Genomic DNA, 13,263 nt, shown 5'->3' with positions numbered 1-13,263 from the left:
ATTCTGTTTCAAATTGGAGTCAATCATTTCCTAAGGAAAAGAATCCTTCCCTTGTGTATGCTTGGTTTAATTGGCCTGGGCTATAAGGTCTTTGCTCCTGGGCTAATTTACACTCATTAAGCCTCCACAATTAGAAAACTAATGATGACTTAGGCCGATGACATGTGAAGGAGGTTACATCTGGACCAATGATGCATAGTATTTAAAAAATAAAAGTTAATTAGTAAATCTAATGAGCTGAAACCCGCAGTGGTTGTTCCTAATGTAATTCTGAATTTTATAAAAGTTTTTAAAGGTAAAACACATGACCAATTTGCCTTTATGGTCGTTATTGACACAGTAAAGTGAAGACGCTTGCTTTCATGCTTTGTATTATACAGTATTAAAGTTCTATCTGAGTGAGCACTAGCTGAGAAGAAACGCTGGTAAAAGCATTTGCCTTGTCCTCCTGTCACTTTTGACCATGATTAGCAGCAATAACCACTAAGCTAGTCTTGAGGTTGTATGGGAGTTGGACAGGACGGCATAATCCAGCTGCCAAACTGGTATAACGTTGTACATGAATATCGTTTTTTGGCAGACTCAATGAAAACTCAAGTGTATGAATGACATCTGGATAAACCTGTTGTTTCCCAGGCAGACAAAACTGTATTTTAGTGTTTAATAGGGCTCATCTACCTGCCTATCAGAACATCATATGTTGTGCAGCACCCAATCTGACTATTCACTTTTACCTGCCCAGTGATATCTGTATATGTACACACATCACTGGAGACAAACAGTGGGGCATGTTTTCTCTGCTGGTACACAGCAGTGGTGTGCAGCAACTGAACCCTTCTCTTGATGATGATATTCAGGGGCTACTGACCTGTTCCAATTTCTTCTGGAGGGACACTTTGTTATCCTAGTAGTATAGCCTCCCATAGTCTGTTTTCAGAGGGTACATAAAGCACATGTCACTCATCCCCCGTTTTCTACATTTAGCGGCTGTATCATTCACATTGATTGATTAATACAGCCACTAACGTTTTCCATTCTAGTAAGTGGTGGAGGGTGTGACTGTCATACAGGGCATGGGGCACCGCTTTGTGAGGCGGTGGTAAGCAAAAGGAATTGCTTGCCACTCTACCCCATTCACATTTTTAGAAATGTTATACCATACCTCCCAACTTTTTGAGATAAGATATATAAATTTAAAGGATAGGAATAAAGTTTAGAGTCAATTAAACACATTTTTCAGTAGAAAAATACATACATTTACATAGATCTGTACATCGGTCCTGAAAGAAGGAAAAATAGGGATATAGTTTCCAAAGAAGGACTGTCCCTCCAAAAGAGGGACAGTTGGGAGCTATGGTTATACCAAAGAAGTGAATGTAGAGTTTCCCAGTATCGGAAGGGGCCAGGAACTTTGCATGTCGCTGTCTCTGGAACCTGATAAACATGCTTCCATTTCTAAAGCAATTACTGATTTCTCCCAAGATGCCCATGAGTCTGATACCCTCTGAGGACACAGGAACTGCCATGTCCTGAAAGCTTCCTAGGACTGGCCACACATAGGTTAAGTGTTTTTACCACATAGTATTTGCTAGTTCCTCTGCTTCGCTGACCCTGCTTGACTTACGGTATTTGCTGGAATAGCTTTTTACCTGTCTTCTGATCCTGTTGACAGAACCTGGGACAGCTTGAAAATTAAACTTTAAAGTGCACTTTAGTGTTGGATGTCCTTCTTTTTAGGGGCAGGCATGTTTGCTATCCATCACCTCTTAGGAATGTAGAAATTTTAGAATTGTGTGTGTGTGTTGTATTATCTTGGTAGGTGAAAAACACCCCACTTGGGTGAAGAGTAATGGAAGATTGATAAGTCTAGAGAAAAAATGCTTTGTCAGGTGTAATAGCTCTGTACACAGACAAGCATACAAATACAAGGCTCAGAATAGCAACGCTGATGTTGACATATTACTTGAATAAGCAGAGGCAACAATGTGTTATGTTGAGCTCATTATACCTACAGTCCTCGTATATTTAGCTGTTTGGCTGACTTTTTTACTCCCAACTATACCTAAACTGATATAATTGAAAGCTATGAAAACAACGGTTCACACAGGCTTCTGCCCGGCTTCCAGTGACGTCCCTTTTGCCGTGTCTCGGGGGCTTGTGTGCACTTTTGTCAGCTTCCCGTCATGAACTGCGTTTTTCGTTCCCGCAGGGGACATGAAGATACAACAGTAATCGACCCTGGGCGCCGCCTGGAATGACGGGGAAAATCGGGATCGGAATACCGCGTTAGCACAAACAATACACGCCGCCCGATACAAACACTTCCATTCACTTCAATGGGAGCATGTAACAACAAGTTCCAGACGCTGGCAGTAAACGCCAGCCAAGCGTCAGTGTGAACCGGCCCTTACGGATTGCAAACTCCTGGTTCCCTTCTCTACATGTGTCCTCATAGTTTCTCATTTTTATGTCTGTAATTTTAACCTATTGTACAAGATTGCATAATATGTTAGCACTTTGAATTAAACGGAACCTGAGGTGAGGGGGATATGGAGGCTGATATAGTTATTTCTTTTTAAACAATGCACATTGCCTGGCTGTCCTGCTGATTCCCTGCCTCTGATACATTTAGCTATAGGCCCTGAACAAGCATGCAGATCAGATGTTTATGATTGGATTAGCTGCCTGCTTGTTTCAGGTGTCCTCCCATCTCTTGACTTTGTGGGCAATCATTTTTGCAAGTCTCTGATTGAATGATCACAGCAATGTTGTCAAATCTCCCTTCTACTCATTTTAGTCTACACAGGAGCAAGAAGAAAGACATGATCAGATCACAAGCAGCCATTCAGAGACTTGAAAATTGATGGACAAAATGATCACATGATTCACCATGAAGTCTCCTCTAGTCTAATTTGTATAGGAGAGATCAACCATATCTTGTAAGTTAATCTCTAGTGAAGTTGCACACTCCTGTGACATATTCCCTCACTGATCACGGATGAGCGTAGTGATCACAATTAGGGATGGTTGATGATATGCAAATAATTTTGAGTTTATGCAGCTTGAAAATGAACCAATCATATCCTGCTGAGGTAAAATTCAGTTGGTTCATTTTCAAGCTGCATACATTTGCATACAAAATGTGCATAATCCTGCATCAGCTCGAAATTGTTTGCATCTCATTGACCATCACAATGCAGCAACTGCAGCTGAATGGACTCTCCTTCCTGCTCTGCATATGAAGGACCACTAGACCACCCCACCATAATTACCCAGCATGCTTCTTGCTGCCAGCTCTACATATGGGGGACCACCAGACCACCCCACCAGGGAAACCTGCCAGACCACCATGGACACCCCCTCTAGGCTACCATGGTCAGAGACTTCTCTCTTCCAAAGCGGGAGGCTTCGGTAGCCCATGCGCGCAGTATAGAGCTGCCCATCTTCGGAACCACCAAAGACTCCTGAAGCATCCTGTGGCAGTAGATTTGACCTTGGAGAGACAGTGCTGGAACGAGGGGCCCGTGAGAGGAACGGGATGGCTCAATAGCCAGAGCTTTCCCCTTCTTAGGTAAGTACCATATTTTTTAATTATTTTTTTTATATTTCAGAAAAGCTTCAGGTTTGCTTTAAGGGGGTTTTATATGTTGGTACTGAACTGGCCATATTCCAATTTTGCTGCATCACTTATGTTCTCCAAACTTCGTAAATCAACCTCATTGTGTAGGCTCAATCCACACTTGTGCGGATGCAGAACGGCATCCACGAGGCATATGCGTTCCGTCCATACTGAATCTGCTTTGCGTAAATACACCGTTCTACATCCGTTCCATGTCTGCAGCGTTGTTACATTGGCCTGTAAGCCTCGCGCCACCGCTCGTCCCGCGCTCGGTCCCTTCAGCAGCCCAGGGGCCAGCAGAAGCATGACTCTCCATAGGCTGCAACAGGCCAAGTCTCCCTAGCAACATGAACCAATGAGAATTCTCCCTGTTGCTAAAGGGGTTTGCTGCAGCTCAATGGAGAATCCCCAACCACCGGGCTGTTTAGAATGGACCAAGCGGTGGGGATGGGGAGGCGGGACACGTGAGTAATACGTTAAGGTGGTGGTGTGGACGTGACAAAACCGGGCGACGCGGATGCAGCCACTAGCCTAGTGAGAACAGACAGTGCAGGAAAAGGACTCTCAATGTTTTCTTTCCGTGCCACACGGATTCGTGTGCGATCCGTGTTTCTGCACGAGTGGAATCGGGTCCTATTTTTAACAAAGGATCCGCTTCCTGCATGTCTGCAGAGCTTTAAAAACGTATCCAACGGATACATTTTTAAAACAAGTGTGACCTGGGCCCTTACTTTCTCTGCCATGCATTGCAGAATTTATATGGTTGGATTCCAGCAAAACTGAATGCACACCTGTTTCACCTAGAAATAGCTTTATCTGAGTGTTTGTGCCATGGTCAGTTTGGGGACTCAGGAGTCATATTTTTTTTCTATTAAAATCTATTTTAGATTCTCCTAATTACAGGAAATAATTTAAACAGGAAATCCGAATGTTGCATTCATCATAATGAATCCAGTATGTGCATATGTGTCTGCAGAGCGATGTGTCGTACGTGAGATTAGGTGTGGGTTCCATAGTTCTGCTTTTATGTTGTTGTAACATAGAAAATATCTACTTTATCCATGTTTTAATCTGTGCATTAAATGTGGAATTTGCAGGGCTGTTTGATGTGGTGTTTTTTCCCTTTAGTTGAAGTTGAAATAAAGCAGTTGGGCACATCTGGCTCTCATATTGTTTCACAACTGAACTATAGGACAGGTCACAGACCACATGCCAGTCACATTGTTCCTTCCTTTGGATCAGATGTCCTTTCATAAGGGATATATTTGTGTGGCAGCTCACTGTTTATTAACTTATTTAAAATGACTCTTCATATTAATTTACATAATGAATACAGACTAACATACAACATTACCTCACAACCCATTTCATAGGATTATATTAAGCATTATTTATAAATTTCTGTCTGCAATCGGTTACGATTTTCTACGTATTATTATTATTTAGTATTTAAATAGCGGCAACATCTTCCGCAGCGCTATACAGTGTATATTTTTTTTTTTATCACTTAACTGTTCCTCAGAGGGTATCACAATTTAATCCCTACCATAGTCATATGTCTGCATGTGTATCTCAGCAGTCTTCCCTTTTATTTCACTGATGGCCAACATGTACCTCTTCAATACATTCGGTAAGGCCCCCCTCAAAGATACTGTTATATCATCATGAGAAAGAAATAGAGTAACCGCCACTGGACATAGTTGCAGATGTACATATATATAATAGCGCTATATAGCATATATTAAATGTTAAAGCAGGAGGATTAGCCATACTATGCCAGGGGAAAACACACACACACACACCTCACACACATCACACACACACACACACACACCTCACACACACGCACGCACACACACACACGCACGCACACACACACACACACGCACACACACATCTCACACACATCTCACACACATCTCACACACATCTCACACACACATCACACACACATCACACACACATCACACACACATCACACTCTCACACACTCTCACACACTCACATCTCACACACACACACACACATCTCACACACATCTCTCACACACATCTCTCACACACATCTCTCTCACACACACATCACACACACATACACACACACACACACACACACACACACACACACACACACACACACACACACACACACACACACACACACCAAATCTACTGCCATAGCACATGTATTGTACTGTCCACGTTTTAATTTCAGTGAATTTTATGTAGTAAATGAAGCGAATTCTGTTCCCGGTGGGAACTATGTCTTTTGCCCACAGTTTGAGGCTAAATACTGATGTCATTTCTTTCCTTAACTTTTTTTTTCTTTTCTACTCCTATTGCTGAGTAACCTCAGCCTTGCTTGTAAACACAAGTGAGCAGAGGATCATGTTTCAGCTAGGCAGGGAAATAAAGGAAAGAGGAGGAATATATTATAGATAAAAAGAAGCCCCTCTATGCAATTGAATGGCAATGGCTATTAAAGGGCCAGTGCTCCTAAGGTATGTGATAACTCTAAACTATAACGGCAGAAAAAGTTTTGAATGCAGGATTAGCATCTCCACTTAATACACTCAAACCAGTTGCTATTGAAATTTGATTTTTATGGTGACAATCCTGCTTTAAAATACAGTAATTGAAAGTATATCAACCTTGGGGGAGCTATGGAACCCTGTCTTTAAGCACAATAAAGCCAACAAGAAGTTGGCCATCACCACTATGAGTACTGCCGGCAATTTGTGCTGGTTGGTTGACTGCTGGTTAGCAGAGTTCCAGATAATAGGTACTCTACTGTGATTGGTAGGTAGCAGGTAGATGGTTTGCTAAAGAGGATCAGCAATTGGGGAGTTAGAAAAAAGCTGGATAAGTTAGGGTGCATACACTGATCCAATCTTGATTGGCCAAAGATTCTCCAATTTTACCACTTGTAGGATTGCTGATGAGAAGATGTCTGGAATTGATTATGTGAGTGAATGTGAGCACAGAGTCCAATATTACCCATATGCAGCAGGTTTAAGAAGCAGGCCTGTGCTATGCAGGCAGTGATCCGCTGTCTGTCACCTGCTGCTGTGTACCTGCTGGATGCTTGCAAGCTCTTGGTATTGTCAGCTGAGAAGTATCAGTCTCATTGGATAAAGCCGCAAGTCTTCTAAAGTCTTCCTATTTCTGGCATAAATCCGCAAAACACATAAGGGCGAAAATACTGTGAACTACCTGTTTATGTGCATTGTGCTGATGTCACCAGTAAGATGGCAGTTCTAATGCAAGCAAAACAGATAGCAAAGCATTGGCTATGGAAAAAAAAATGGCGCAAACAGACTGCAGTAAGCATGCATATTATTTCAGTATGGAGATACCATCATTGTAATAAGAATTTATTTCAGTATGCAGATAACATCGCATTTATTTGAAGTATGCCTTAAATAAAAGTTTTACTTTAATGTTGTTTCAGGCAGAGATGTGAATTGAGATGGTTAAAAAATTAGTTCTGCTTTTTCTCATGTTAAGAGTTTTTTTTTTTTACAAGCAGACACATGATTGAAAATATAACCGCAAGATAGTTGGAGGATGCATTGTAGTAGACTAATGTCTAGATGGGTAGCAAAGTCTATCTTTGTACTAGAGTCCCAGGTTCAATGCCTGGTCACAATACTGTCCCAAAGGATTTACTATGTGTTCTCTCTGTTTGCATGATAGATTTGTACATCCTTCCCTGCAAAGAAATTATTATGAAATTCTCATTAACGTGTCGCTTGTATCCATGGGTATAGAAGGAGAAAAGAGCGGGACCAAGGGCAGAGCCTTGAGGTACCCCAACAGACAGAGGGTGTGGAGAGGAATTTAAACATACATGAGGCATCCTAAGACTTTCCAAAGAGTAGGGGAAAGCTAAGGACACCTAAGGATTAGAGTGTCTGCAGGAATTTGCATTGCTGAAAACCTAATTTTAGTTATAAATGTGTGAAGTGGTATTGCTGTGTTTGAAATCCACAGAACTCTTAACCAATCTACAATATTTCCTATAAAATGAGCATACACTCAAATTGTGAACGATTATGTACCCCTGTTAGAGCCCATAGACACTCGCACTAAAAACTGCTGGACACAAATTGTTTTGAAGATTGTCCAAAATCATCCCAACAACCACAGCAACAAAACAAAATTATACAGGGAATTAGATCCCAGAATTTTTCAGATAACAGTTCTTGGAGGATGTCTGTATGCACAGGGATCCAACTAGTCCTTCAAATCTTTCATTATAATGCATCTGTACTTTAAAAGCTATGGTTGGGGCCATGACTTGTTTTTTTTTACCACTCTTGCGCAACACTGACCACATTGAAATTTCCAATTTTGCTTGACTCTATATTAGTGCAACATTTTTGCCCAAACGTGTAATCCAGTTCTGCTTGAAAGTAGTAGTAGTGCAGAGTTGCTGCAGTAGTCTGCAAATTTTGTATGCAGATTCGAGTAGCTTGAAAACTAACTAATCAGATCCTGCCATGGTGTGGGATTCAATTGGACCATTTTTGAAGTTGCATAAATTTACATACAACATTTGCATAATCCTGCATCAATGCAGAATAATTTGCATCTCATTGATCATCCCTAGTCAATAAATGACTAGATGAAATGAAGTTGCCAGTGCAAAGTCCTGTGATGTGCTGTGAACCATTGAAGGTCTAATTTTGATTTTTAAAGTGAATGGGAACCGCATTTAAAAAAAAAAAAATGAAGCAAATACTTACCTAAGGAGAGGGAAGGCTCTGGGTGGTATAGAGCTTTCCGGCTCCTCTCTCGGTGCTTTCTATACTGTGCTGGCTCCCCCCCCCCCCCCCCCCCCCCGTCGAAAGGGTATTTGGAAGTCTTCGGGAGCCGGGTCCTCCCAAAGACGTGCGGCTCCATACTGCACAGTTGTGATCGTGCAAGAGAACGTGCTTGCGCAGGTGCAGTACAGGGCCGCCCTTCTTCAGGAGCACTCGGGCTCCCTGAAGACTTCTGAAGCCTCCTTCGGCCGGTTAAAGCAGTATTTGACTAATTTAGTCAAATACTGCTACCGGGCAAGCCAGCACTGGAACGAGGGGACCAGGAGAGGAGCGGGAAGGCTCTATAGGACCCAGAGCCTTCCCTCTCCTTGGGTAAGTATCTATCTAATTTTTTTAAATGCGGTTCCCATTCACTTTAAGACGCTGAACCTATGGACATAATGCAGATAATGATAGTCAACAATAGTGAAAATGAGTCATTATACAGAAACCTATGACAGCCAGTCATAAATCAGACTAGTGGGAAAAAGATCTGTAATGGTTTACTGCACATTACTCTTCATGTCATTATGATAGCAAATATGCCCACATGTGTATTGTTAAGCTATGCTACTGACTATACACTGTCTTTCAGAAAATTTTGTTTTTAAAATAGGAGAAAAATTACAAATGCCGATTTATCATGTGATGGAGAATGAAAAGGTGAATTGTTCCTGTCCACAGGGGCTTCCTGCCACTATCGCTTCCCCTTGTCAGTCATACATGCAGCCTCAAAGCACACCTTCCACAGCCCTTCCTCTGGTGACTAATCTCTGCCATCAGGAACAGTCCCTTCATGCTGATTATATCTAACAGGCTGTTATGACTGCGTGGTACAGAAACTGGGGCCTAATGATGCGTCTAAACATCTCATATGTGGCACACATTGCCTGAGCTCCAATACCCTCATTACCTGAACACAGTGCCTGCTGCTCTATTACCATTTATCTGTGTGCTGCTTTGCTTGTCCTCAGCCTGTTTCCCTGTCCAACAGTGAAAACAAAACAAACGGTAAAGCTTTTTACACATACAGGTATAGCTTCTCTTGCATGTAAAATATATACTTCTAAATAGGCCCTAAGCTTGTTTATTCAATTCTGCTGTACATTTGCAGAACATTTTGTATTGAACTCAAGAAACTGCGGCGTAGATATAGAATCTCTGGACAGTAGCAGGAAAAACCTAATTTCCAGAGACTGCTGCAAGTGATAGAGGTTGAACAGTTAATGAGGTGACCTTATTACCTCAGCACCCTAAGGCTTTAATGCAATGGCTGAAGGAGGTGTCTAGATGGGCACCCAGGTCAAGAGGTCCAGCTATTGTAACCCCTGGATCTCCTATTGCTACTCTGTTGGCAGTAACAGGGGATTTACTTTGTGAGGAAGGGTGATTGAAGGTGGCCACTAACTGTCCAATTTCTAGAGAAAAATCGTTCGAGCGATCAGAAATTCTGATCGGATGAAAAATCGTTCACTACACCATCAACTAACCAATCTTTGCTTCCTATCTATCACGACCACCAAGAAAATCCAAATTTTCGTTCGACGAAAATTCATTCGGGCGACATTTTTTTCACTCGTTCATAATCGATTGTGTCCACCAATGGAGATTATTTACAACCAATCTGATCTGAATTTCTGATCGCTCGAACGATTTTTCGCTAGAAATTGGACCGTTAGTGGCCAGCTTGAGGCTTTAAAAAAAATTGCCAGTACTGTACACTGTTTTTGATGCAGCTGTATAGAGAAATTAATTTCTGAATAGTCAGTTGTGACCCAGGGATAACTGTAAAAAATAGAAAGCTTCCAGTCACTACAATATTAATGCATAATAAAAATGAGGCCTTCAGGTGAGTTATAATTTGTGAATCATCTGCATAGAAACTATTTTGTAATTCATAGCAACTTATTAGTTGCCTGTCTCTGTAGATGTAGATTAAAAAAAGAGATGGAGGGAGGCAAGGTCAGAGCCCTGAGGTACCGTAACAGACAAAGTGGGTGGACAGTGGTCAACTGTGCAGTAGAGAACCGAGCAAAACTCAGGGGGATTTTACCCCTTTCCAGGACATCCAACTATTGGCTGGAATCGTTATTTTTTTTTTTTTTACTTCTGCTGACAAAGAAATCCCATTAGTGTATTAATCACTTTCTAATAATCAAATTGATTGCCTCACCCATTCCAAGTATGTATCCATTTTATCACCACAGGAGAAGAGGTTTGGTTGAGAGGAAGGTATTTGGCCTGTGCATAGCAGGCTTCCTGTTTGTATACATAGACTAATCAAGGGGCATTCAGTGGCTGCCTGGAATGGAAGAGATGGCATTGACAGCTCATGTTTACTTTTAAACGCATTGCAGCTATTTACAGTCTTCCTATTTCTGGCAGGCTGCATAACTCTTGACGTATATCATGTGTATTATAACTTGTAGTTTATGTTCCGAACCCGTACATTTATTTCTTTTGTGCTTCTCTTTCAGGTTGATATATCGATGTCTGGCTTCTGTGTATTTGGTTGTGGTCCTGTATATTATTTCATCTTTCTGCCAGGTACAGTAAACCGCCCGCCTCATCAGTTTAGCAAGAGTATTTCTCTGTGGCTAGACTTTATTAGTAGTTTTGTGATATTAAGCAATCACTTATGCTGCTTGTTGTGTTTTATTGTATTTTCCCAGCCAAGCATTTACAAGAGTAAAAACCCTACATGTTCTTGAAATGTAAGCTCAAATTCCTCATTGCCCATATTTTATCACCTTGTATAGCAGCATTGGCCAGAAACTATGCCCTAGACTCTCAGTACATGGTACGGGTGCGTACGCATAAAAAGGGTGCTGCTGTAATTTGGTGCTAGGGAAGCTGCTAGTAGAATATCAGTAAAATTACTGATTTTCCACTATTGGGTGCTAGTATAATATTGGCAATTTTTTAACAATATTATACTACCACTTATGGTGCCTATACACAGTATAAGAATAAAAACGTTCAATTTCCAGTTCATTCGACCAAAAGGATTGGATCAAAAATGATCTTTTTTGTTTTGTTTATCAAGACTAATGATTATCCCCATTTTTCATAAAAAATCCGATCGGACATGTTGGAAAAATCATTATATTCTATCTAATGGAACAATCAAACAAAATGTATCTAATCAGAAAAAAATGAAAAAATTGTACCATGTATGAGCACCATTAACCTAACCCTCTTCTCACACTAACCCTCCCTCTACCTACTCCTAACACTAACCAACCCCCAGCCGATCCCTCTGCCGATGTCAGCGCCGCCTTCCGTCATTGAACTCTCCTCTCGCCCAATATCTGTGGCCGCAATTTATTGTGTGCTGCCATCGCCCACATTGCACACTGGCTGCCACTGTAGCCGCAATTAACACTACTGTCTATACGGTGTAAAAATTACCTGCTTTGGGTATGTGTACCCCTGGGGGGACTTGTGTTGGGTTCAGGTTATTCCTGAACTTGTCATAGGCCTCAATTCACTAAGATCATGCTGGAGATAATAAGGCAAGAGAAAACTTACCTCCACACAGTAAGGCCCCGTTCACACTTGCGGTTGTTTGCCAAACGGACCGGATGACCTGACCGGATCCGGACCGGATCCGGATCGGAACCGTACGGTTCTGATCCGGATCCGATCCGGATCCGGTCAGGTTGCATCAGGTGTCCATCAGGATGCGATCCGGATCCGTTTGGCAAAAGTAACGTTAAAAACAAAAAAAATGTTGGGGTCTGGGAGGTCAGCAGAAGGGGGACCTGTGGAATCAGGCCCTCTGCTGTTTAGCACTCACCTCCACCTGCGACATGCTGCCAACATCTCCAGATCCGGATCCAGCTGTGCTGCTCCACTCCAAAATGCTTGCCCATGTGTCCCCATCCAATATCGCCGCAACAATCCCCATAGGAAGTGGGGTAGAACATCCGGATTTCTCAGCCAGTGTGTTGTGCGCTCTCCGGTTCCCATTGGTTTGTATTGGCCGGATGGTGCAGTCCGGCTCCGCCCCGGATACGGCTGCCGGAGGAGCCGGATGAAAAAATAGCGCATGTTGGAACGGAGGCCGGAGTCCGGATCCGATCCGGTCCGGCTCCGGTTCGGCAGAACGGACGCATGTGAACGGACGCATAGGCTTTCATTGCTATGCCGTGCGTCCGTTCCGTCCGTTCTGCAAGCGGTGCGGCTCCGGCACGGCGATTCCGGAGGGCCACCGCAAGTGTGAACCGGGCCTAAGATAGTTATATTATCTCTTCATTCCTTACGTTACCTCTTTTGTACTTAATTTACCTCCTCTGTAGTTAATTTACCTCCTCTGGAGTTATTTTCACACGCAGTTAATGAACAGCCTGTCTTTAACTCTGGAGTTATTTTAAGGATTAAAGAGTTAAGTTAAAGACAGAAGAGTTAACCTTAGGTTTGCCTGAGGTAAAATGTTTCCTGAATACTACATGCCTTATCACCATGGTAACAACTCTAGAAGAGTTATTAAAGACAGGAGATAACCTTAGTGAATTGAGGCCTATCTGTTACAATGAATATGGGGATTACAAAATAAGTAATGTATAAATAAGCCAGAAGAATTATTTTAGTTAGTTAAAAACATAAAGGAATTATTGAATAGCATTTATGCACAAATTCTGAGGACTCTTCTGAACACATATAACTTGTCAACATACTTGACACAATGTTATCCAAAATAGTGGGTAGTAAACAAACCCTTTTTTATTTTAAGTATTTACTGAGAATAACAAGAAATAAAGAAACAGTACAATATTTGTACAAGATATTTGACCATGCAGAGTAAATAGACAATGTGTTGTAGACAAAGTAAAGTCGT

At 41.9% G+C, this 13,263-nt stretch overlaps 1 protein-coding gene across 1 annotated transcript in view; it reads left to right on the top strand.

Moving 5' to 3' along the window:
- Nucleotides 1–13,263, top strand: part of LOC137563165 (ADAMTS-like protein 5) — a 93,555-nt gene that overhangs the window by 11,873 nt on the left and 68,419 nt on the right. The window contains exon 2 of the mRNA XM_068275277.1: nt 10,901–10,970. Within this exon, the coding sequence (XP_068131378.1) occupies nt 10,901–10,970 (70 nt within the window). The remainder of the gene's footprint in view (nt 1–10,900; nt 10,971–13,263) is intronic.

Source organism: Hyperolius riggenbachi, chromosome 3, assembly GCF_040937935.1.
Source record: "Hyperolius riggenbachi isolate aHypRig1 chromosome 3, aHypRig1.pri, whole genome shotgun sequence".
NCBI classification, from domain to species: domain Eukaryota; kingdom Metazoa; phylum Chordata; class Amphibia; order Anura; family Hyperoliidae; genus Hyperolius; species Hyperolius riggenbachi.
The sequence above is the reverse complement of the archived record's forward strand: the minus strand, read 5'-3'. Positions and strand labels throughout refer to the sequence as shown.